This window comes from Corvus hawaiiensis, chromosome 1 (genome assembly GCF_020740725.1).
Source record: "Corvus hawaiiensis isolate bCorHaw1 chromosome 1, bCorHaw1.pri.cur, whole genome shotgun sequence".
NCBI lineage: Eukaryota > Metazoa > Chordata > Aves > Passeriformes > Corvidae > Corvus > Corvus hawaiiensis.
In genome coordinates, this window is record NC_063213.1 from 49,834,649 (window position 1) to 49,859,623 (window position 24,975).

General features: G+C 38.8%; 1 protein-coding gene across 14 annotated transcripts in view; it reads right to left on the reverse strand.

The window, feature by feature from the left end:
- The window catches only part of HDAC9 (histone deacetylase 9), a 461,778-nt gene that overhangs the window by 255,183 nt on the left and 181,620 nt on the right, over positions 1-24,975 (reverse strand). For 10 of the 14 annotated variants that reach the window (XM_048303987.1, XM_048304039.1, XM_048303978.1 and 7 more), the window contains exon 1: positions 23,058-23,537. The exons of 1 other annotated variant lie outside the window; for it this stretch is intronic. In XM_048303987.1, the coding sequence (XP_048159944.1) occupies positions 23,058-23,163 (106 nt within the window). In that variant the 5' untranslated portion in view covers positions 23,164-23,537. 3 more of the 14 variants (XM_048304050.1, XM_048304060.1, XM_048303997.1) reach the window with 3 other exon arrangements.

Below are 24,975 nucleotides of genomic sequence, written 5' to 3' on the forward strand. Positions count from 1 at the left end.
AACCCCAGAGAAGAGATTAATGTCTTTTAATATTAGCTAATCCAAACTGTTTTAACTCCAAATTATACACTGGTTTTCAGTTCACTAGTGGTACTCTCGAATCTGCATTTTTTATGACGATGGCCAGGTTTTCTTCTAGTATTTATGACTTTCCTGAAGTGTTTTCTGCAGCTGTAAAGTAACATAATGATGATAGAAAGACTTCCTTAGGACTTTTAAATTACTGTTTATCGTGCATTGGGTTTGAGTGCACTTTCAGTTACAAGCATTTTATTTATCCTTTAGGGTGATGTGTCCTTTGAGCTCAATTGTTTATTTCAGAACTGGCAATAAGAAAAACGACAGGTGGAGTTCATTTCAAACATAACTCTCTCCCCCAAGACATCAGTTTTCCTGTGGATGATGTGTGGCATCCATTATATTTAAAATGGCTTGTTCTCCTCTAATTGAATTCCAGATTGTTATTTTTGTCAAAAACAAAGGTTTTCACTGTTCCTAAAATAATTAGGCCTGATTGCAAATCAAATTATCTAATTTCAAAGGCTTGTTTCCCTCTCTGAAATGCCCATTACAGACAGACTACAGATGACTAAGACTTGTGTCATCTGTGACTTTATTAGGAGAATATTGTAAGTCCTTCACTTTCCCTGTAATCAGAACTATAATTTCTGCAGGTTATTTTAAGATCAAGCTACAGCTAAAGCAGGAAACTCAATTTTATTCTGAGCTCCAGACATGTCGACACAGCAAAGCAGGGCTCCAGTTTTATAGGCTATCTTCTTACATAAAGCCTAACACTGGTATTAAATTCAAGCTCTCTATGAGATACACCATGCTGACTACTATCAGACAGCTCTCTATTTGTGGAATGAAGTGTAGCCCAAATGTTTGTTTTGATAATCTGTTTATAAGCTACCCTTGTAGAAACAATACAGGCTCAGTATGGCCACGTCCTTCCCTCTCTCATTTATTTTTAAATGAATAAGACAAACAATCCTGTACCCAAATGAAAGAGAAGAGATAGCGTAACAGCAGCAATGTGCCCTCAAGTTACCTAACAGTGAGCTCAGAGCACGTGTTTCCATTTAGCTCTGCAGATCTGTTAGTGGTATTTGTTTCAGTAAAATTCCAGTAAATTACAGAATCAATTCTATGAGGAGAGATTTTACTCTTAATTCTGCTAAGACAGTTAATCATTATGTAAGCTGTTACACTAATAGCATAAAGAAGGTGCAAACACCCTTCACCCCAAAATGTGAAAAATGTACCTTTAAAATGTAAGGAAGTTTTAACAAAAGCTTTGGGAGGACATGCAATGCACTTTGTAAAACTAATGTGTGATGAAATGTAAAAGTAAATTAGCAGCGACACTGCAGCCATGAGGTTTTCTTGAGGCTGTGGAAAAAAATAGAACATTGTTAGTCCTCCACTACTATTCAACAGCCTAAAGTGGGCCTCACAGCTAAAATGTCACCTCACATTTGATTTTCCATTGCCAGAATATAACGTAATTAACTTTTTTTCCCAGTTTGATGTTTGTAACTCAATAGAAAATCATTCCTTCTTTAATATCTTCTCATACTCTTCAAAAAGAGCTTGAGTTGCTCACAGTATCAATCAGTTACCTCCACCTACACATTACTTTCTGCACTGTTCCTTTCTTTTCACTCTCACTTTCTCATTTTTCCCTACTAAAGAAGCCTGTCTCCCACCTCTTGTTTCATCTCTTAACCTTTAACATCTTTCACACTGCCTTTCCATTCTGCATTGTGTACAGCGAAGTGCACAAAAAGGAACTGATGCTAACAGAACTGCTTACTAGTTCAAACTGCTCTTCTCAGTTAGAATCCACCCAAACATTATCCTGTCTCTCCTTCTACCTTTCTTACCTGTGGTTTATTACCACTGGGAGGAGCAACAGAGTCCAAATTGATTATTACTTCTCTTACTATTACTATTGTGGTTATTAATATTGTTATCATTACTATTAATAAATACTTGCATATTACTAAAGTTTTACTAAGTCATAACTAGATTATGCCCCTAGTGGAAAGTTACCTGAATGTGAAAGGGAAGGCAAGAACAAAATGGAGCTTCTTTCTCCCCATGTCTCTTAACTTTGCTTTGTAGCGCAGAGGCTGTAATTATCATAAGGTATCATGACTTCACACGATACCTTATCACATCATGAATTCTAATTGGTGATGACCTTTGAAATAATTCCTGTGAAATTGCAAAAATCAGGGACTTAAAAAAAAAAATCTAATGGCACCGGGTATAAATACATGAATGCATTCCCCAAGTCAAGAATTACTCCAACTGCAGTTTATAAAAAGGAATTGTCAGTCAGGTTGCTTTACTTTGAAAGAGTAGCATGGTCCATAAATGAAGCTGACCTGTGTAAAGCTATGAGACACCCTTGCAGTCCAAATGTCAGGGAGAAAATTTAGTATATGGGCTATAAAATAGCTAATTTGTGTGTTTAAGTTAGATGTAGAATTATCTATTATATTGATTCCATGCTTGTTATCACTCCCATTACAGGAATCCCTGTGTCAATGTAAATGTTTCAAGGATGAGCAAGTGAAAGAGTGAGCCAAGGCTCTTCCGCATACCAGCAATTATATATTTGGCTAATCAGAGGCCTTAATTTCATTACATTTGGTTGATGCTTTCTGTAGGCGATCAGAGAATTTAGAGGGGTGAATTTAATCTGGTAACTTCATTGCACCGTTCGTTTTACTTCAGAAAGAAAAGCATCTTTGAACAGTGACTGCAACAGAGCACCTGTGGCTGCAAAGCAAATGGATTTTGTTACCCCTGACATGAGCATCACTAGTAAGGAGTACTTCATTGAGTTTCCATTCACACCCATTCAAACAAGTACATTCCTGGCTCCAGGTAAGCCATGTAAAAGCCCAAAGCTTCGATGTTCTGCATGAAACTGAGGAGACAGAGAAGTATTTTAAAAAAAAAAAACAAACAAAAACCAGCTAAGCAAAATCTCTTTATCCTTATCCCTCCTCAAGACTTTAACATTTATACATGCAAGACTAAGTGTTTTGGCCACAAAAAGCCTGATCTCTCCACAGCACTCAGGGAGAGGGGACAGAGAAGTGTCAGCTTGGTGTGTTCTGGAGGAGCACTGAAGCACTTTGAGTTCCTCTGTTCTGCCTTACTGTAAACACAACTGCTGAGCACCAGAGGAAGATTTTGAGGGTCCAGGTTCCATTAATTAGGGATTCTAAGATATATAAACAATACTTACATCTTTGTAATGCAGAAAACTGCCATTTTATTTACTAAAGTAGAAAAAATTTCTACCTATCAGAACTGCACAGATAGTGAACCTCTGTTTTCTCTGTTCTCCTGACTAGGAGCAACATGAAACTGCTTATGGTTACAAACACAATCAGGCAGGCTTACACTGAAAACTGAGCTGATTAATTGGGGAAAGACTGACAGTAAATCATTTCCTCATGACTGTTTGGATATTTTCACCAAAGACTTACAGGAGAAATATTACAGCTTCCTCCTTCTCCTTTCCTCCCCTCCTCATCCACTCCACTTCAGCATTCCCCTGTTCGTTACAGCTCTGTCCAGGCTGTTATCAGCTGAAAACTGATAGATACTATACTTGAGCTGCTGTTTTTCATTCTTGTTGCAACTTAAGAAGCCACCAAGAAATGCCACTGAGAGATTGGAATTTTCTAATTCCTGGGTTCTTGTAGAATGATTCAAAAATATGGTAGTCACTCTAAACTTTCCACTGGAAAGGACAGCTTTTGTTATCTTGAGGCAGGAGGTCTGGGATAAGCCTGTAGCCATTGCAATCAAAGAGTCCAGTGTTCCCCAAACTTCGTATCATAGTCAATGCTTTCTCTCCTTTCTTTAAGCTCTAGGAGCTCACTAGAACAAGTGTGCGAATTACACAAGCATCTGCACAAGTAGCTTAGTTCTGACATATCCCAAGTTCCCAATTTTGCAAGCTTCATAAGCTTGAAGATTCTTTTTAGGTGTTTTTGCTTCTATTGCCAGATAATTATGGATTCAAAGGCAAAGTATCCATAGAAATTTCAATAATTTATCCAAAGATAATCTAAAACAAAGGAGAACATGCAAATGAATACCGAGGGATGCTATTTGTATCCAGGATATTTCTGAAATTGTAACAGTGAGTCAGCAAAACAACAGCTTGAATGTTGGAGAAAAGCCACTAGAAACAAAGAAGTACCACTAAAGATAGTTCACAAGAACTGACAGCACTTCTCAGAAATATTATAGTATCAACTTGTTTTGTATCAGTTGCTCACTCTCAGCAATTCTTAGCTAAACAGGCTTTAGCAAAATCCAAAGCAATGATATGTTGGAAGAAAATATTATGACTCTGAGAAATCATATATAACACTTTCACAAAGACAGACAGAGGGCTCAGGTAATTATTCCTTGCCTGCAGTGAAGCTCACTGCACTCTGCATAAAGATAAAAAACCTTTTACATCACAAAAATATTCTGTTTTTTAAAGATGAATAAATGAATTAAATATTTTTTATATTAAATACATTACTAAAACTCTAGTCAGACTACAAAATTAAGCCCCCAAACCCTGCCTTAAATAACAGTTCTATATAAAGTAAGCATGCTGAAACCTCTAGCCTTTATCTGTTTAATGAGGGCACCATGAATTGACAGATATTTCTGTTACACAGCAACAACAACCTCTTATGGTTCACAAAAGGTGTTGTGTGAATATATTCATATTTGGAAAAGTTCTAAAAGGTGGTCTCATGAAGAAACTAATAAACTTAGCATCCTGAGTAGGGTTCAAACAGGGTGAAGTTAATAATGCCTGCAGACAGGCATGAAACCATGAAGTTATAGAAACATTTTCATCTTTCATCCACTACAGCCATAGATCTTGTCTTGTAAGGTCTTGTAAGAGGAAAATGTGATGAGGTTCCACTGTTCCTAGTCCTACTGGCTTCTTGCACTTTGTCCTTTCTCAGGTTCTTTATTCACTCTTTTCCACTTCCATACAAGCTGCCCCTGGCTCCTATTGTTCATCCAGTCCCATCCTTCCCACCATGTTCCATCTTCCCCATGGTCCTCAACCACACACAGCCTCCTTGGTCGATCAGTCAGTTCCCTCCCTATTCAGTTTTCTTTTTTTCCCCCTTCTCTCCCTTATGCCAGTTTTCAACTGGCCTTTCACCAAAGTCTACTTGTTACCATGCTTGGTGATAGAGGTGGAGGGGTCTGCAAGACAGCTGAGGGATACAAGATCTTGCCTTTGCTTCAGGCACCTGGAATTGCACCAAGGCTGCTTTTGGCTGCCCAGACTTTAAAACCAAGATCGATAAAAAGGACAAGAACACGAGATGCTAACTGAAGACAGAATACCTTGACACAAAGTAAAACCTGATCTGCAATTTAAATTTGGCCAACAAAAATAGATTTGCACAGTGAAAATGAAAATTCATCTTTCAGCCACAAGTATCACATGCCAAGTTCCTGATCTAAAGCACAAAAAGCATCAGTTTCATGCTCTAGAATAAGGCAGGTAGAACTTTTCAAGGACAGAATAGTTTATTTTTGTCTAGCTCCTTTCTCAAAAATGGTTGAAATGTTTTGGCCAAAAATAACAGGAGGGGAAAAAAAAAAAAAAAGAAAAAGCAGTCACTTTTTAGCAGACAGCTGAATAGCACCTTCACAAGCTTCACAAATATTTACTGCTATTTCCTTCTAAACTATAAATGTTGGTAGCACATCACAGTAGTCTGAAAATCTCAAAGATACACTGGTTTAAAGGTAAGCCTTATAATTTTTGACCACCACTACAATGAGGATTCTGTTCTATTCTGGTACAAGGTGTGGCATGAATAGACAAGGAAAAAAACCTAAACAGTAAGAATGAAAGAGTTACCAGCAATGAAAGAAAAGGGTTACTAGTTCTTACCTACTAACAGATGATTAAAAATCAAGGATAACATATAATTTATGGGACTTGATAATAATTTTACCTTGCTGTCCTAAAATGCATTTTCCCTTGCCTGTTGAAAAGTTTGAGTAATCCAGTTCCAGGTAACTGATGATTAGTCTACCCAGTTTAAGGCCTCATGCAAACTTGTGAGTCCTTTCATTTCATAACACTAAAATAATTTCACTGACTTCTTTGTGAGCATGAAACCAGACGTTCGTTTCCTCTCCTACCTAAGGTAGTTCCTCAAAACATTTGCCTCTGCTTTAAGGAATCTAAGTTTTAAAAAGCACTTTCAAAGGCTGCAATCAAGTTTTAAGATGATGATGAACATCCAACCAAGTTAGCAATGCAACTGGAAAAAGCCCTTATTAGTTTGACGTCTTGAATACTTACGGTCACACGAAACTTTTCAATGTGCTAAGATCTAGTGACATTTATTATGACAGCTGAAGTGTAAGACTTCATCGTTTTTTCATAGCTATTGTAATCATTCTTAGAAAGTAATCATTAAAAAATGATTACACGGTCCTTTAATTTCACCTAGATCTTTAATCATAAGGAACATTTTCTTGACCTGATGCTTCCAGAATCTCACAGCAAAAGGTCTTCTTTATAACAGATTTATGGAATGAAGTCCAGGTATAATAAACTCTATTTCTTATTGGTGAAAAAAGGTATGGGTGTCTAAGCATCTGAGGTTTAAGCATAGGGTACCTGCTCTCTTGGATCAGAACCCAAAGATCCAGCAGCTTGCAGGAGAAAGTCCATCCAGTGCTAAACAGGTGTAACATATTATTTTATGCATAGCTTTACTTATCAAGAACTTACTTCCAGACTTACAAAACGGAATAAACTTTGTCCCTCTCCCCACAATGACCTCTGTGTGTCCTGGGGCTCCTGCCAATGGCGTGATCCCACTGCAGTAATGAAACTGGGACAACAGCTTTCATTTACTTCTCTGCTCACTTATAGCCAAATAGCTTCAGCAGGAGGGAGCTCAGCAAAGCCTTACTGCCTGTATCACTTTCTCACTTCTCAAGCAACAACAACGGCAGTGTAGGCACAGGTGCCAGAAAAAAATGCATAAGAATATATAGTTTTGCAGAGGCCTCAGCTGTGCACGGCAACCCTGGGGCCTCCATTCTAAAGATAAAATATTTCCTGAAAGACTGAAGAACATCAGCATGTGATTTTGTTCTTTCTATAATAAGTAAGAATAATACTTAATTTCATGCTTCCCTTTTCAAGTTCATAAAACTATGTAAGCCTTCACAGATGCATAACATTTGCTTTTGGCCCACGTACAAGCAAATGAAACTTTAAATCAGAGAGTAACTTTTTCTGAATATTTTTCCATATATAAAGACAAGCAATTGAAAGAAAATGGCAATTTAATTCCAGACTTTACCAGCTGGCATCACATATAAATTAAGATCATTAATTTTGGAACAGCAACAAATGTTTAGATGTTGGACAAGTTGGATATTTATTCATGTCTCGGTGAATAAGTGATCAACATTTTGCATTAGTTAGGACACAAAGTCAAAACAAAAGTGGACAGGAACTGGCACCCATCTACTAAACAGACAGTTTTTCTATACATTTTATCAAGCAAACAAACATGCCCTAAGGAACACTGTGAGAAAGTGACTGTTACCAGTGTAACTGGGAGCTGTTCGCATTTTGTGACAAATTATCCAAGTAATTTGAATTAATTCCACAATCTGCACAGACAAAATGCAAATAATTTCGTCCCAAATCATAAATTATTTTCTTTTCTTTGTTTTTTTTCTCATTTGTTGTTTTCTCCCCTCATAAAAACACATTTCGCCATGCTAAGGCAGAATCCAAGCCTTCCAAAGGTGGTGTGATTAAATTCATAGCTTTGCATGAACTGAGAAAGAACAAAGGGAAAACGACAATAGAAATCAAAATTAAGAAAAAAGTTAATTTTATTTAACTTCAGGAAAGGTCAATAGGAAATTAGGATATTGTCAGTCAAGAAAATGAAATCAATAAAGTGATAAGGACTTTTACAGTGTAAGACAGATGCCTCTTGGCAGAAACACATATTAAAATATTTATGGACAGTGCATTCAAAACATAACAAACATTAAATACTGAAATGTGACACTATGCATGCCAAATAACTAGACTTTTCATCTTAGTGCCATTTTCACTCATTGGAAATCTGATGGGCTGCAGATTGCTTTCTTTATTCTTCCATCTAAAAAATCAGAGTAAACATGCAAGTGCCATCTTAATACTCTTGGGAAATTAAGAGTAATTTTTTCTTAATTTAATTTAGTCCGCTCCAATTTTCAGCAGGCCTCAAAGTTCTTTGAATGCATAGGGGCCCCATAACTGACATAAACAAATCCTACACACATAAGACATCCTTCAGGCAAACAAATCCCAAGCCAAACAGGTTATAAACACTTTCACTTTATTTCCTTCATAATGGGAGGAGTACATCTGTGTGTACAAGGACGATTGTGTAGCTGTTATCATGTCCCAACACTGTTGAGTTTTTCTGACAGAGTAAAGTAACACAATTCAGGGAAGTCCAAGCAGAGAGATCAGGCAGCTCTGCTGTCAACTATATGGGTCATCTTGAAGAGAAAACCATGAGAAACACCTTTTATGTCACATGAGATACAACCTTCCCAGGAAGAAAAACAGACTCAAAGGTGACAAAGGAAAGATCATGACAAGCCCTGTAAAGAAAGAAAAATTAAGAAATACAATATTTTGTACAGACTGCAAACATATGAAGTTTTCATAAATTAAACCAGAGCTCTCATTTCCCAGCAGTCTAATCTCTTAGAAAAGCTGGATCTTTCTCAAAGCACATTTGTTTCATCTAAGTGAAATTATTAGTACCCAGAAAATTGACAATATTCAGACACTGGCAGGTACAATCCAAAGGCCATGGAATGAAATTAGGCAAATTGCTCCAGGAGATAGCTGGTGCCTGCTCCACAGAGGTGACAGGTGATTACCACTGATTTCCAAGCTACAACAAGCATTCTCTTAAAAACTTATCTCACATCCAGGAATACCAGAGGTATCCAGTCTATCTAATAGCACTGTACCTCCAGAGACACCTTGCATGTGGGGCACGCCAGATTTCAAAGGCTGGCCACTGAGTGAGAAGTTATTCTTCCAGTGCTGTCATCTGGCCAAGAGGGAACACGGTTTTGAGTGTGGCCAAAAAGGGATGACAAAAAGAGGTGGTAAGTATAAAATCAAATGCTGTCCTCTACCATACAGGATCTTCATTTTTTTCTCTATTATCCACATGAAATATTATCAATTACCTTATTAAGACAGAGATTTTTCAAAGCTGCAGAAATTAACAGCTAAGAGGTACAGAGGAAAGACAAGGAAAAGAGCTAAAGATTGACTAAATGCCTGATAAATTTAAGGCACATGTTCTGAGCTATTATACACTGAACCCAATCCAATAGTTAAAAACCTCAGGTTCAGATGTGCCTAAAACTGTAATCCAAGAGGAGACCCTGCCTGATTTAACAGCAGAGGAAATGTCTTGTAGTGCTAACAGCTCAAGAGTATAAGGCTGTTGAGTATGAAATCTTGGGCAGAAATGAGTAGATATTATATTCCTCTTCTTGCAAAAATACAGACACTTATTGAAGCTAATGCATGCCAAGCACGTCTGTATTACCTGATCAATATTAACTCAAACAATATTTTGTACGGATATTGCACATAACAACTAAAACTGTAAGTCCCTCAAAACTTACTGCCTAATGGATTACATGTTAGACAAAAACAACTGTCATATTAATTTAATAATCAATAGCACCCAACCTATAGAAGCCATTTCATGTTAGTGAAGTCAGCAGCACCCAGCAAATGCCCCGTGTTCCGACAACATCATGTACAATTCACGGATGCTGTTTTACCTACGCAGAAACTATAGGTTACAGTGTTCAAAAGCCACCATCTCATCTAGGGACTGTTGAGAATAGAGGACTTCTTCCTTCAGTCCAGAACAAATTACAGCAGGGAACTCAACTACTTTGATGAAAACAACACGGCTTTAAATTCAACTAATAAATGAGGTTCTAATTGAATAATAACATTTTTCTACCCTAAATCTGGTTAAAGCTTCTCGCTAATCTTGGAAGGAATATTCTATCTATATAGTCTTCGCAGGAAATTAATGCATAACATGTAACGTGGGCATTATAAAATGTAACAGGTAAGAAAATAAAAAAAACTGCTTGCATCACTAAGTCTAGCCCTGTGAATTTTGTAACACAACTCCTCTACGAGTAATTTTAATCTGTAGCCAAATAGCTGTAGTTGGTGCTTCAGAAACTGCTTCAGCCTCCTACCTTAGTTATTTATGTCTCTGCTCTCCACAGCTCTTACTGAGACAAAAAAGTTCTAACATCTAAACTATTCTTTTCTTTGCTTCAGGCTACTATTCCATTCTTTACCATCTTTTGAGAACAAATAATTCCCTTCCTTCATTTATATTGTTACCTTGAAGTTATTTATAGCCAGTGCCCATGTCCCTCGAGCTCTCTGTTATAGGCTATAAATATAGATCCCTTAATCCCTTTTCATATGTTTTATCCCCTAGTATTTATATCAGATTTGTAAACTTTATATTTTCTTTTCATTTTAAACTCTTTGGACCACAACTACAGACAGGATTGTAAATGAGCGATGAAACAAAAAAAATTTTGTTCATTTTAAATATGATCTGTTTATACCACTATAACTGTGAACAAAAGAGTCAAGATTGAAATGCGTAAACTACTGTATTTGCTTTAGTCTCCTGATACTTCTCAAACGAGTTATTTTGAATTTAAAATTTCTAACGTTTTGTCTTAACAAAAATCATTCTAGCCAAATGAGAGCCATGTATGTAATTTTAAAAGAAAAAAGGGAAAGAGATATTCTTTCCCCATATGTTCTCTAAGAAACTATATCCCCCATTAACAGCCACAACTGAGCCAATTTTTGTTTAAACTTGGTTTGTTTTAATCTCATAGACATTTAGGGAACAAATCAAGTTTGATGCAAACTGATTTTGTAAGATGCAGTTATGAGCTTTGAATTCTAATTGCATGCATACTTTGAAATACAAAAGCATAAAAAATTCTCTCAAAGGGTTAACAAAATGGTGACTGAAAAAGGGCTTGGATTTTATTGGGGCTGCAACACTTGGTACCAGTCAAGGACCTGGTCCACAGACTTACCTGGGCTTGCAAAACGTCCTTCACAAGGTGTCTCACTGGAATTTTGGTCCTGTTCTGTAACTTTACATGAAGTTACAAGAACTCTATAGCTGATCAGAAACAGTTTTAAAGAAAAAAAACAGAAGGGAAATAAATATTCTTTTTGAGTTTCATAAAAGGTTGACAGTGCAGTGAGGCAACAGTAATTGTTACTTTAATAGAGGTCTGGAAAGAAGAATAATGGAAAAAAGATTGATTGGGTTAAAACCACAGATGAAACAAATCTCTTCAGGATATTTCATGGAAGGCTCTGAGTAATGCCAGAGGTCCTAATAAAGCTTTGTGATAGGGAAACAAAATACAAGAGTTCATTTTTTTGCATGTGCATGGTAATTTCTATTGGGAGGAATGAGTGGAATATACCTTACTGTGCTTCATTAACCTTAATATAACCTTAAAAACAGATGGTTGTCATTGCAGACAGCTCAGTGACAACATGTGGTCAATGTACAGCAGGATCCAAAACTGAAAAGTGCTGAAAGCAGGATAAAAGAAGGTTTTCATATTCATCAATGAGACTTTGTCATCAGGAATATTCCAGTTCTGTTGTCCCATCTCAAAGGGAGCCATGTCAGAAACAGGAAAAGACTAATTGGATTTAAGATGATTAAGAGCTTGGAAAGACTTCCATAAGTAGAAAGAGTCTGATTTTCATTTGCACTACTATGCTTTTTTTGCATGGAACACATACTATTTATATCCACCTAAGCATCCATCCATCTATATTGGAAGAGGAAAACCATATCATAAATCAGAATTATTTGCATAACTACAGGCCTTCTGGGGAGTGCAAGCAAGGGTTACATAAAAACAAAGTGGATTTAGTGCAGAAATATAAGATTAATATATACAGCCTTCCTCCTGCAGAAAGTAACTACAGTCTTTCAGGTAGACTTTATATTTGCATTCAGAATCATGAAGTTTCAGCACCTGAACCTGTTATCTAAGGAAAAAGATGATTTTTTTTCTCTCTACTGAGGGTTTAGACAATTAGTCAAATACCACCTCCTGAGAGCTGGTCACAACATATTATTTCCTACATGATTTTCACTAACTAATGCTTCTAGTTCTCCATTCTGTCCCACTGGGGACACAGTTTGTGGCTGTCACCAGTTCAGATGTGCAGACTTTCACAGCATAGCAACAGCAGTGAAAATCTCTCTCCTTTCAGATCTTCTACTTTGGCTGTTACTGTGGACAGCACAGTCGTTTTGAAGGGTTCTGATCCAAAAAATATCTATACAACCTTATGCCAGCCATGAGACTCAAACTGTGCCTTCAAATTGAAACTGTACTAAGAAATTTATAGCAACAACTGGGAAAATTATATGGTCCTTTTGATCTGCGTTTGCTAACATGTCAGCATCAGTTACTTATTTTATGGTTTTGGTTTACACTTGGAACTATTTGATACCATTACCTAAACAGCGACCAGGAAACAGCATCACACAAAGGCAAATTTTTCTCCCATAACTTGAATTCTATTGATTTCCAGATTGTCTAGGAAGTCTAAGGACATACTAAAGCACACTTAGGTTACAAAACTACCACAAATAAAGAATGGACCAGAAACTGAATGCAAGAGCCTTCCTGGAACAGATGCTGCACTAGTACTGATACAGCTTCGAGAGGAAGACAGCTACTGGTTCCAGTACATTCAACTTTGGTGCAGGTTGCTAAGGTCAACAGAGATAGAATGCAAAACAGTGTACATTTTTAGGGAATTTTCCTTTCATATTAACAGGTGAAATGTACCCCATGGACGATGAAAGGTAAATTATTGACAGCTTCACAGGGACAGAATTAGCATAAATTATACTTAATGGTAAAGTGCCATGTAGTTCACTGGAGTTTAACAAGGTGCTAATTGAGTGTGAAGTTTTAGGCTCTGTCCTGTAAAATGTTGAGAGAAGCAAGGTGAAATCTCCAGAAGATTTCAGAGGCAGCAGTTTAACATATTTTGGGGCCACTGTATGCCAAAGCTGAAACTGAGAGGAATGGTTGTGTCTCCCTTCTCCACTCGTGGCCCCTCTGACCCCAAGGATGATGCCCTCCTTCCCCACACTGCAGCACACACTGCAATGGCACAGGGACCTGGGGGTCGTGTTTTAACCAAGATCAGCTCTTCATTCCACCAGTCCCAATAAGACACATGAATACCTGTGTCGGTACAAGTGATGTGACCATCCAGCAGAAGAACGAGGGCACAGAAGAAAGGAAGAAAGGATAGTCCAGATCTCTACACTCACTCATCTTTCTGAGTCTGCAGGACAACACTAAAGCCTGTTTGGCTGGTAATGTTTTAAAATCTACCATGCACCCAGAGCTCCTAATCACTACCAGAACAGACCTGCGATAGTATTCCTTAGAAGAAATAACAAAGACAGGTCCTTAAGAAAGAGTTCCTGAGGTCTTGGGAACAAACATGTGCTGCTGCACCTCTGGGTATCTGCAGATGAAGAATGGCAGACAGATGAGGAGGTTTATGGAATGTGCATCCGCCTCCAGTGGGCTGCTAGGCCTGCAGAAGGAAAATCACTTTGTGTCAGGCACTCATTTAAGCTTACCTCAACTAACTTGTGAAACCCAGAGTTCCAAAAATTTTTGACAGGTTTTAATATAGCCATACCAGAGTGTCCTCAGTGAGGAGAGTCAGAGTAAGACTAGTGATAAGGCAATATATATACATCTTTGTAAATACAGACGCCTAGCAGTGACAAGCAGATATGCATGACCACTAAGCAGAGGGAGGCATTCTTTCTTAGATGAGGTTTGAGATTTTTAGCCCAAGGGTGATTTTTTTCTCAATATTCCCATTTCTAACCACGTATTTTCTAAACAAAATAGCTGTGTCAGTATCCTTAATCATCCATAGTATCACAATTACTTAATTCAGATACATTAGCATTCCTTCTTTATTTCTTTGCCTACAGCCCTTTGATTTTGGCATTTGTAATTTCCCTTCTTAGTGAGTTATCCAGCTGCCCCATTATCACCCCATATACACTGGCACAAGTAGAAAAATAAACCCAGAAAATAAGCACAGAGCTCAGAAAACTGCCTACTAGGTCAAGAAGAAAAGGCACGACAGGAATGATGCAGCTGACACAGGGATGGAAATTTATGGCAAAGCTCTGCTGAGATTGCTCTGCAGGTTCTCCAGGAAAGCTGAGGTACATTTGGAGGGAAGGAGTTCAGGATGGTGAGATGCAGCAGAATGTGCAGTGTGTCTGAAAAAAAAAAATCTGTGTCTTATACCTCTGCCTCTCACAAACCTCATTCTCACACCAAGAAAACAGAAAAAAAATCTCTACAATAGCAAGAGAAATCCCTCAATACTAGCTTATGTGTCATTTACAAGAGTAACACAGCCCTGGGTTGTTTTTAACAACTCTTGTTGATTCTAAAATATTCATACTTTCCCATGTATTCTTCATGATGGCATTAGAGATTTCTTTGACAGAAACTTCTCTCATTGCAGTTGATTGCTTTCTTAACTGTTTTCAACTGTATTTTTCCTGTGTTCATGGACACTTAGAACTGTGCTTCAAAATCCCCTGGTTCCACCTCCCACATAGTTCTCTTACATCCTCAGAGCCTTTCCCACCCTCCCTCACAACACCATTTTAACACAGGAAGTGCTTGTATAGCTCATTTCTGCCCTACTACTCCATTTATAATATTCTCTCATAATTTCTTCAAACTTTTTTCTCTTCTGCCAGTCCTTCTTTCATACTCCTTGAGAAAACCTAAGTAAAACTTACTGTATCCTAAGGAATTAATTCTGTGATAACTACTCACAATTCTTAAAACAATAGAGTAAAACTTTCTTCCTCTTCTGAAATAGATCCTGTAGGAAAAACAGTGACAACAAATAAAAGAATGCAAACTTTCTGGATGTGTGCATGGGAACAAGCAGATCACTCTTTGGAGCCTGGAACAGTTTTGAGCATATGCATGACACAGGCTGGAGAGCTACTAGACCGAGGTAAAATGCTCTCCTGAATTTAGGTCCCACTGGATTTCAGCAGCTGCTGTGCAAGGATTCTTAGGACAAGCCTTTTGAAGCATCCTAGAAATTTCTATATAGTCCTTTAACATTATGTGCCTACCTGAAATAGAAGATATATTAATATAAAGACAGTATAAATACGAATACTGATGATTTTCATTTTGCTATTTCTAACACCATTCTGTGCCTCATACTGATTCCATCACTATTTATGCTAGCATGAAATCTCAAGAATTCTAGGTATCTTACTTTATGTTTCTTTGTGATATTGCAATACGTATATTCTTTTATGCACTTCAAAACTTCAAGGTCAATCCAAATTAGAATATAAAAAATTGAAGAGTCCAGGAGTTTTACATTTTTGTGTCTATAAAAAAACTACTTCACAAGGCTTAGGAAAAATACACATTTTCAATAGGGATGTTTATCTACAGATCAAGCAACTAGATGTAGAGAAGTAAGAACTTACTGTCTCTGCAAGAAATGGAGTTATGAACAGGTAAATAAAAAGGCCAACACTAACATTTTACTAAATGAGTACAAAACTTCAAAAAGAGTCTCTCTGTAAGATTAAGCACTAACAGTCTGTTTTCCCTTCTCTCTCTCATATTGTTACTGCACAACACCAACAAGGTGGTGGCCTTGGGCACCAAGAAAGAAGAAGGAAACTTGGATTAAGAACAGAACAATTGGGGGGAAATTATTAAATTAACATTAAGCCTGCTCATTATTCCATTCCAGACTTCAATGAAATCGAATAACTGTGGTTCCTCCCTGTGGCATGCATACCTTCAACCACAGGGATCATGAAAGAGAACAATAGTCTTTGATTGTAAAAACATGATTTATAGATTTGGCATTTTCAAAGAATTCATTCCGTTACTTCTCTTGTCTCCCTTTGATGATATTCAGTCTTATTACTAGAAAGAACATGTTATCATTAGAATAAAGCATCCTGCATTTCTAGCACATTCATCTGCAAAATTCTTGGAGCTCATCATGTTTGTATACTCCACAAGCTGGAAGGAGTTTACAACCATGAGACATAAAACAAATAAAACAGATGTGTTGGCTATGCTCAGATTATACTAAATGCCAAGTCATTTTGACACTTTACAGTCATGCATAGAACTGCCAGACTGACAAAAAAAACATGAGCTGCTTATTATATAATGGGAGTTAAACCAGCATGGTATCATTTAACCATGCAGAGGCTTTCACTGATTTTGCAAGCCTTTTTATACCAGTAACATTTTAAAGTAGAACAAATCAGGTGACCCCTGATTACACACAAAATCTGCACAAAGACAGAAACATACCATTTATTTAGAGCAGAAAACTAAAAAAGATGGAATTCATTAGATAATTATAATCCATTAATATTTCTCTATTTCGTCAGTTGCCTGCTTCCTGAGCAACAACTGCAGGCAGAGGCTGCACTGACACCCAGCTGAAGATCTGCTGCTTTCCTATTTTTGCTACTCTTTACTAAACCACCACTAAAAGCAAAAAGCTTGCTCCTAGTTATACACATACAAACACAAAGATCCCAGTGAACTTCCTTAGGAGCGAATGAGCCTCCCTGTGTTCTTGAACAACAACTCTTCTTTAGGTTTCAAGTTTTTCTGCTGAGCAGAAATGTTCGTGTAGCAGTCATAAAGAACAGTTTACTAAAAATCTGTCAATTTGCTGAAGCTTCCTGTTATGTCTTGTGAAAATCATGTAGAAGGCTACCCGTACAGCAGACATCACTTTTATGTAATGAAACTAGATGGGTCCATTTTGGAGGAGCTTTTTGCATATGTGACATGTTCACACTGAACATGGAGCTTGACAGAGCCGACCCCTAAAAATAGCACCTGGTTATCCTTGCTCTCATCAGCAACCACAACCCTGTCTCAGCTCTGTCATTTGGTGCATCAATCTGGCACCCCTCTCCCTCCTCCAGAAGTGACAGAAGCAGTGGTACCCGAAGGTATCTTGTTTTAGGAGAGGTAAGATGTTTGCATCTGCTGCAAGCACACATTTTAAACAATATCCCTGCCCCTCAGCAGGCAGTTATCATGTTGTTTTGGCAGCAGGAAGGAATCTGTGGTTTTTCTTGAATGTTGCTCTTCTTTATTTAAACTACCAGAAATAAAGCAAAAATGACAGAATGCTCTGTCTATAAATAATCATTCCGGTGTACAGTTATATTAGGAGGTAACTCAGATGGCATGATAACGCCTAACAGGCTAATCTTAGACCTGTAATGCCATAAGATGAAAATAACTAGGCTAAGAATAACTGACCCAGAGGAGTCAGCCTGTTAAAGAGATCCACAGAACAGGGCATTTTAGATTTTCATGTGTTTGACAATAATATCTGCCAATTTGTTTCTCTATGATATTTTGTATTGTAACCAACATTTAAAACCCTACCCACAGCAGTAGTTGGGAAAGGTTAAAATGCAACAACGCCTGAAATCTCCCCCATCATCTACACCAAAACCTGAAATGAATGTGCATATTTTGCAGGCTATCAATCTATTCTGCTTTCTCCCAGCTTTTGGTTTCTCTGCAAAGACAGTGCAGAGGAGAGGGGCTGGGCAGTCAGCACAGAAACATGGGTCTGATTAAAGCTCTGGCAGTAGAAGAGTTACAAGCGTTCCACATATTGACGGCAAACCATAATGAACTAAATGCATCCTGCACATAGTTTTACAGAAGGGAAGACTCTGGCTGAAACTGTGTGTTTGAGTGCAGTGCAAACCAATAGGTGTTATAAAGCTGAACAGCTAAAGCAATAAACAGCTGAAGTAAAAAGCTGTTTTCCAATAAAGAGATTTAGTTCAACACACTGAAGAGAGAGGAGCTAGTGTCCTAGCGCCAGTACTAGCAAACCTCACTGCTAAATGCAGTGTTTAATGGCCTCTGAAAAGCACTGAAAAAGGTTCTGAAGCAATGTTTTGCATAGTTTTTTTATTTACTTTCCAGCTTTTCTAACTTGCTATTCTTGTCAGCCTTGTACTTTGAATTTCAGGCTTTTCTCACAACCTATAAATACACATACTAATACAAAGCAAGACCATCAGGTAAGCACATAGCATCAGAAGCTGGGACTTGAATAAAAAAATCAAAATAAGGAAAAGGCATTAGTTCTTAGAGCATTAGACACATGAAATTGGCAACACTGATCTGTATTCAATGTCTTCTCAATAACATAAAACAGAAAAAGCAGCTTCATTTGATTTTACCATGTTTTTTGTTCAACTGAATTAATAACCAAAGTTTTGTCCAGCATACATTGCAGGGCAGAGCCTCTACTCAAAATCAGTGAGATTTAAACTACATAAGACCTGCAGGTCTGTGTTGCAGGTCTTCTCACTGTATTAACTGTATATGGCTAAGGCCTTACACTTCCCTAACAATTAATTCAAATTCTTCAGCTACTACTATGAAGCACCAGATTATTTTGTACTTCACCTTTACAACAGGCATTGAAAGAGCCACTCCAGTTGTTATCCAGAACTTCCCTGTGCTGAATTTCCACACTCAATTTTTTCATTACTCTGAAGAGAACCACAAAGCTCAGCATAGTTATTCTCATTCTTTCTGCTCTCCCTGAATTGTTACTGCCTGAGACACCATAAATGCAACATTTGGTATCTGTAAGAAGTTTATGTTACTTGATTGAGATATGCAAATATGTCAAGTTTTTCATGAGTATCAAAGCAAAACTTTAAATGAGCTTGCTCTCTGCAGGTTCTCCACAGGAAAAGGTGAGCAGGTGAAGGTTTTGTTCAGAAAAAAAAAAAAAAAAAAAAGGAAGAAATGGGAGAGCAAATACCAAAGAACTTTCCCTGAAGGCAATATAAATCCATGTGTAAAGCAAGGTACGTGTATACAAGGTCATGCAGACACACAATAGATACAACATACAAGACAAACTGTGTACACTGGGGTTTACTGAGGGAAGATCGTCACGAGGGCCTGTCAACCCACGTACATGATGCGTGCAACAGCGATTCTGTCATTTATACTCAAGTGACACAGCTTATATTTCCTGACTGGCGGAGAGAATAAACATTCACTACATCCACTTGCTACATTTGTGAAACTGAAGGTATTTTACAAGCCTGTAGGTAGATGCAGCCAACCAAATTAATCATTCTGAACCATTGTATTCCCTTTAGAATAGTTTTGTTTTATCGATTCCTGATCCTGACAGGTGTCATTTACTGTGTTTCACAGAAGGATTAGCTGACATAAGCAGGATTGTGTAACTTGCTCAGGTCACCTGTCAACTCATTGACAAGCCAAGCTTTAAGCTCACGATCTCCTTGAACTCTTGATTTTTCAACACAACAACTTTGGGCAGGAAGCAGAGGATGCCTTATCCAATAAAAACCCAGGTGGAATTCAGGCAAGGTACTGCAAGGCTGTACATCAAGATATGGCCAGTGGAGAAGACTTAGCAACCTTACCCTTTGTAAAAACAGCACCGTATATTAAATCACCAAAATTAATGAACTCGGCATTACTTCCTAAAGTTCCACACCTACAGATACCAGGACTGGGTAGGTCCTTCCTTCTCCTTCACACAACTACCACCTATTTGAGAAATGTAATCCCTGCATTGGTTGTTTATTAACTAAATTTTAATGAGTGTTTTTCCCATGGACTGTGCTGCACCAAATGCCTTTTTTCAAGGACTTACAGTTTATTACCTGTATTGTGGAAAGATCAGAGGCCAGCTGAATGTTAGGATCCACTGTGGCATTGCACACACAGGGAAATTGAGTCTTTTTGTGTAAAATAAAATGGACAGCATAGACAAATAGAAATTCCAGCTAAATAAGAGGCTTTAGACCCCAGATTTATTTTTTAAATGTGAAATTAAAATATCTATGGTATCAAATAAGAATATATCAGCATCATTTTCTTAAATAAAGATGCACAGCACTTGCTGCTGCATTTTAGAGCAACAGTACCATATGGGAGAATCTAGTTCAATCTTCTCAAGATAGCTGAAACTGCTCTCTGCAGTAAGGTGTAGGTGTCTGCAAATTACACAGCTTCTTGAGTCAGCGCCGATCTAGATTGCTCCATTCATAATTAGACTTTTGATTGGTACCTATCCAGATCATCTCATTCATAGTATGACTTACAAGCAAGGATGGAGACAGACAGGCAAAGCAGTAATTGAGGGAATACCAGGAGAACTGTTTCTCATGGCAGAAGTGTTTCCTATGCATGCTCTTCTTAGAAATCTCTTAGACATTTTGTTTTGCAAATATGTATCCATTGAAAAGTGAACCTGCCCTCTTTGGGGATCTCTTCAGCCCAGTTTAAAATCAGTTGCATAACATATGTGCATTGTATCTGGATACCAGCAAACATGAAAATCTGACTGTTGTTGACAGTTTTAAGTTATTCTTGAAGTCTTTAGAGTAAGCACATCAAGGGTGCAAAGCATAAACATTCAGGGATCTGTTATTTTCTTAAATACATGCAAATTTTTAACCTGAGTATAAGCCACATGCATTTAAGGGAACATAACTTTAAAGAAAGGGCATTGTGAGAAGCAAAATCCAAATGACTGATTCTAGCTTCTCTAATTGCTAGTGCTTACTGTCATACCCTGGCTATTTCTTCCTTCCCTACACGCAGCATAAATGGAAACAATGAAAAGTTACCAGAACTGATCCTGCAAGATGCTGAACTTGAGGGAACTAGAGGTAACCAAGAGCAGCACCAGGCTTTGAGGTTTCATGTGACATAAACTGAAATTGCAGACTATGTATAATGTCAACTACTTGCAGTCTAGTTGTGTACTTTAAAGGCCAACTGAAACACAGAGGAATATTTTGTGTTCTACAGAGCATACATACATACCTACATATATATATGTACTTAAACACCTTTATCTGGATAATATTTTTGAAAATAAGGTTTTGTGGGGATTGTTTTTAGTCTAAACTCTCCCTCTATTCTACTTGGCACTACAGGGGAAATTGTGTATGTTATATGAACTTACCTAATGTACTATAAGATAACAATCATCAGTTACATATATTCTTATTTCCAATGAAGAAAAGCAGAGCTATAAACTTCCAAAAAAATCACCTCCTTTTCTTGAGTTTCAAAAGAAAAAATTGCTATTATATTTGTTGGCAGTTGGAGGGTAGCATAGTGAGATAAACCCCTCAAATTTTCACCTCTGAACCATTAATTTCAACTTGACATAGTACTAAAAAAATAACAAAAAAAAGCCAGACCGGAGGGAGAGGATGCAATCAGTCTTATCTCTGACCAATTTAAAAGCACTGGACACCTGTTGAGCTGTCCAGAAAAACTAAGGAAATGTAATAAAGCAAAGCAGCAATTCTTGAACAAGAGGTTGATGCTGCAGACGGCTTTGCAGAAGAACTGTAACACTTCCAGGAAAACTTTTGCTCTTACCCACTGCCTTTGCTAGAGCCCCATAATTATAAACGTGCCTTCACCTGATTTGTGTCCCTGACAAAGGAGCTGAAATTGGTGATCAACAATCTAAAATTGTGAGAAATGAACACAAGTAAAACTTTTAGCTCTTTTTCTTCAAAGCAGGAGAATAAACAGTTTTTAAAAAGCAAACAAACAGACATAGGCTCAACAGGTGTACCAAAACAGGTAATATGAGAAGAGAGCTATGGTCTATGACCAAAATTCTTTTTAAAAATTGAGGCCAATCAAGTTTTGGGAAAGAAGAAAAGGTAAAAGTAAAAAAGCAAAAAAGCAAAAAGAAAAAAAAGAAAACAGCAAAGGGGGCATAAACCAAGACTAAGTACATATGAACAATTCACCCTGCATTCCACATCCGGGTCCTCTATAAAGCTAACACTTTCTGAAAAATAAGGTCAGAAACCTATGTTTAGAAATATATAAACTAGAAAACATTCTAGCTTAATAGACAAGAGTCTCACGTCAATGAAAAATGAACTGGAATTAACAGACTTTAGGAGAGAATAAGAAAGAATAGACAACCTGAAATTTTGACATTTTTGGCCCATGTCAATTGAATGGCAACAATTCTTCCAAGTTAATTTATCCTCAGTACATCATTTTCAGGTCTCAAACACCGCTAGGAAAGAAACTAGAACACACAGGGGTAGCTTGAAATACATCAGGAAACATGCAGTGTTCTTTCTGAGCAGCGTTGAAATACCTTCATTAAGTAACACATCCAATTAACATCTCAGTGAGTCATTACATGTAACTACCATTGCCAGGTTCACAAATACTTTTAAAGTAACAAAACAAACCATGTAGTTTAAAGAAATTTTGAAGCAACACTGTAATGAAAAGAGAAAGGGATTGGTATTAAACCCCCTTCATATGCAAACTAGAGAAAAGGAAACTCACAGAAAGAGCAAATCCTGTTTACAATAGACATATGACCAGAATTGCTTATGAGGGGCTCTAAATGCAGCCTCCTGACAAGGTCTGTCTGAGGAAGCCTCTTCCTGTGAACAAGCCTGTACCATGAGCCCCATTTTGCAATCACGAAACAAAACAAACAAGGAAACCCAAACTGGACTTCAGTTGTGAGCATTTTGCCGTGTCTGAAAAGCAGCAGACCAAAGGAGACAAACTCCTCGCACAAGCAGCAGCTGCTATCTAAAATACTACCAGAATTATATAACAACAACTTAGATAAAGACCACAAAAATAAAGTCACTTCTTGAAAGGAAGGGGGTTTTCTTGTCATGCTAGGCTGCAGGTTCCCGGTCAGCCACTCAAGTCTAAGGCACGGAGCTGTCTCTTACCTGAGCTGATCATACTGTGCATTCTTTGCTGAGCCAAGAGCTGTTCACGTCCAGAAACCCCATCTGAGGAAAAACACGATTCACTCTCGTAAATTGTCTGCAGCATATTCCACCTGGTCTGCACTTCAGCTACACAAGAGATTCATCACTGCACTTGCACATAGGCGCCGGGCACGACCCTCTGCGGTCCTACCTCCTCCAGCGAGGGTTGTAAGATAATATGCTTCGGCAATTAGCAGTGTTTAAGCATTGGCACAAGTATCTATGAGGAGAGGGAAAAACCCCAAATCCACAGTCGGCAGCCCCCGCCCGCAGGAAGGGAGCCGTGAGCGTGCGGGGGGCTGAGCGCTGCCGAGTTTGAGCAGTTGCGTTCGGGCAGCCAACGGCAGGTGGAAGAAGAAATGAAGAAATATCTCTGTGCTTTGGGCTTCCTGAGAGGGCGGGGGGGAAACTGCCTCTAACAAACCATCAAACCGAGTAAGCCACCTTTCCAGGGACCAGGAGCCGCGGAGGGTTTAATTTGAGTTGACCCGGGCTAGCCCCGCGCTGCTGTGCCCGCGCCCCTCTCCTCTCCCGGCAGGCTGTCCCTCGGCCAGGCGGCTGGGCGAAGCTGGCGGGAGCAGCAGCGATAACTCATTTGCATTTGAATTGACACCCTCGTGGCCCAGCGGCGGCAGAAATAGAACAATGGCCGGCCTGAGCCAAAAATAGGTCAAGCATGGCCGGGTGATTGGAGCCTGCATTAATGCGTTTAAAAATACCACAGCAAACACAGCTGTCCAGTCTCTGTCTTTCAAACCGCCGCCCGTCCTCTGTGCGCCGCCCGGCCTCGAGCTCAATTAACCCCTTCCCCCTGCCCAGCCCGTTTCAGTGGCGATACGACACGCCAGGGAGAAGGCAGGCAAGGCAGGAGTGGGACAGGGACGGTCCTCGCCCGGGACTTGCGCCTCTCTTCCTCCTCACCCTCCCCCGGGGAGTGTTTTGTGAAAAGAGAGCAAAACGCCACGGCCTCTGTCTGTATCGGTCCTAAAATAACGCTGGGAGGTTTTGCTGGCGATGTGGTTTCTGCCTCGCCCACGCGCAGCCATCCTGCTGTTCTATTTTTGCTGCCCGTTTCTCTGGCTACGCCACAGTTGGCTTTGGCAGGGGAGCCAGGCGGCCGCCAGCTCCCTGCAGGACCTGCAGCCGCCGCCGGAGAGGCGATTTCTGCAGCTAATCGGGCCGGGGGGAGCAGAAGGGAGGGCCGATGGCAGTGCGGGACCGGGTTTTGTGCGTGCAGCTATAAGCAGCCTTTCCGTATTTAGCATGCTTCATATAATTCTTGTAGTAAGTCACCAGTTGTGGCCCGGCCCAGCATGTTAGACACGCTTACCGACTATGCACCGTTTGGTTGACTTGCTAAAATTTGGAGAGGGGCTGAGTAGTTCACACTTATTTTTAGAAACATTAGGCAATTTGCACAGCGTCTTTTTCAGTTCTCCAAGATGATGTGGTTTCAGAAGAGCAGCGTTTGACTATATCAGACAACAGCACCATGCTCCTCTGTGGTTTGGCAAGTTTCACACATGCAAAGTTCATTTTTCATACTGGTATTTCAAAAGTTGCATCTCATTTGATGATTAATATACCTACAAACTGATAACTTTCATTTCAGTGTTATAGACAGTACTTCTCAGAGTCCTACCCTGCCCTATAGCACTTTTTATACAGGTGACCAAAGCCTGTTGCTACCTCTTTTATACAGCAGCTCCTACCAAAATTAAGAGTCCACTTCCATGTCCCTGCTCTACGGGAGCAACAGTGGCCATTGGGATGTGATTCCTCATGGTAATCAAGAAGACAACACAGAAGTTGTATTGGAGCTTTCTAGAAATCCACCCAATTCTCAACTATCAACACAATATTTTGCTCCTGAAGG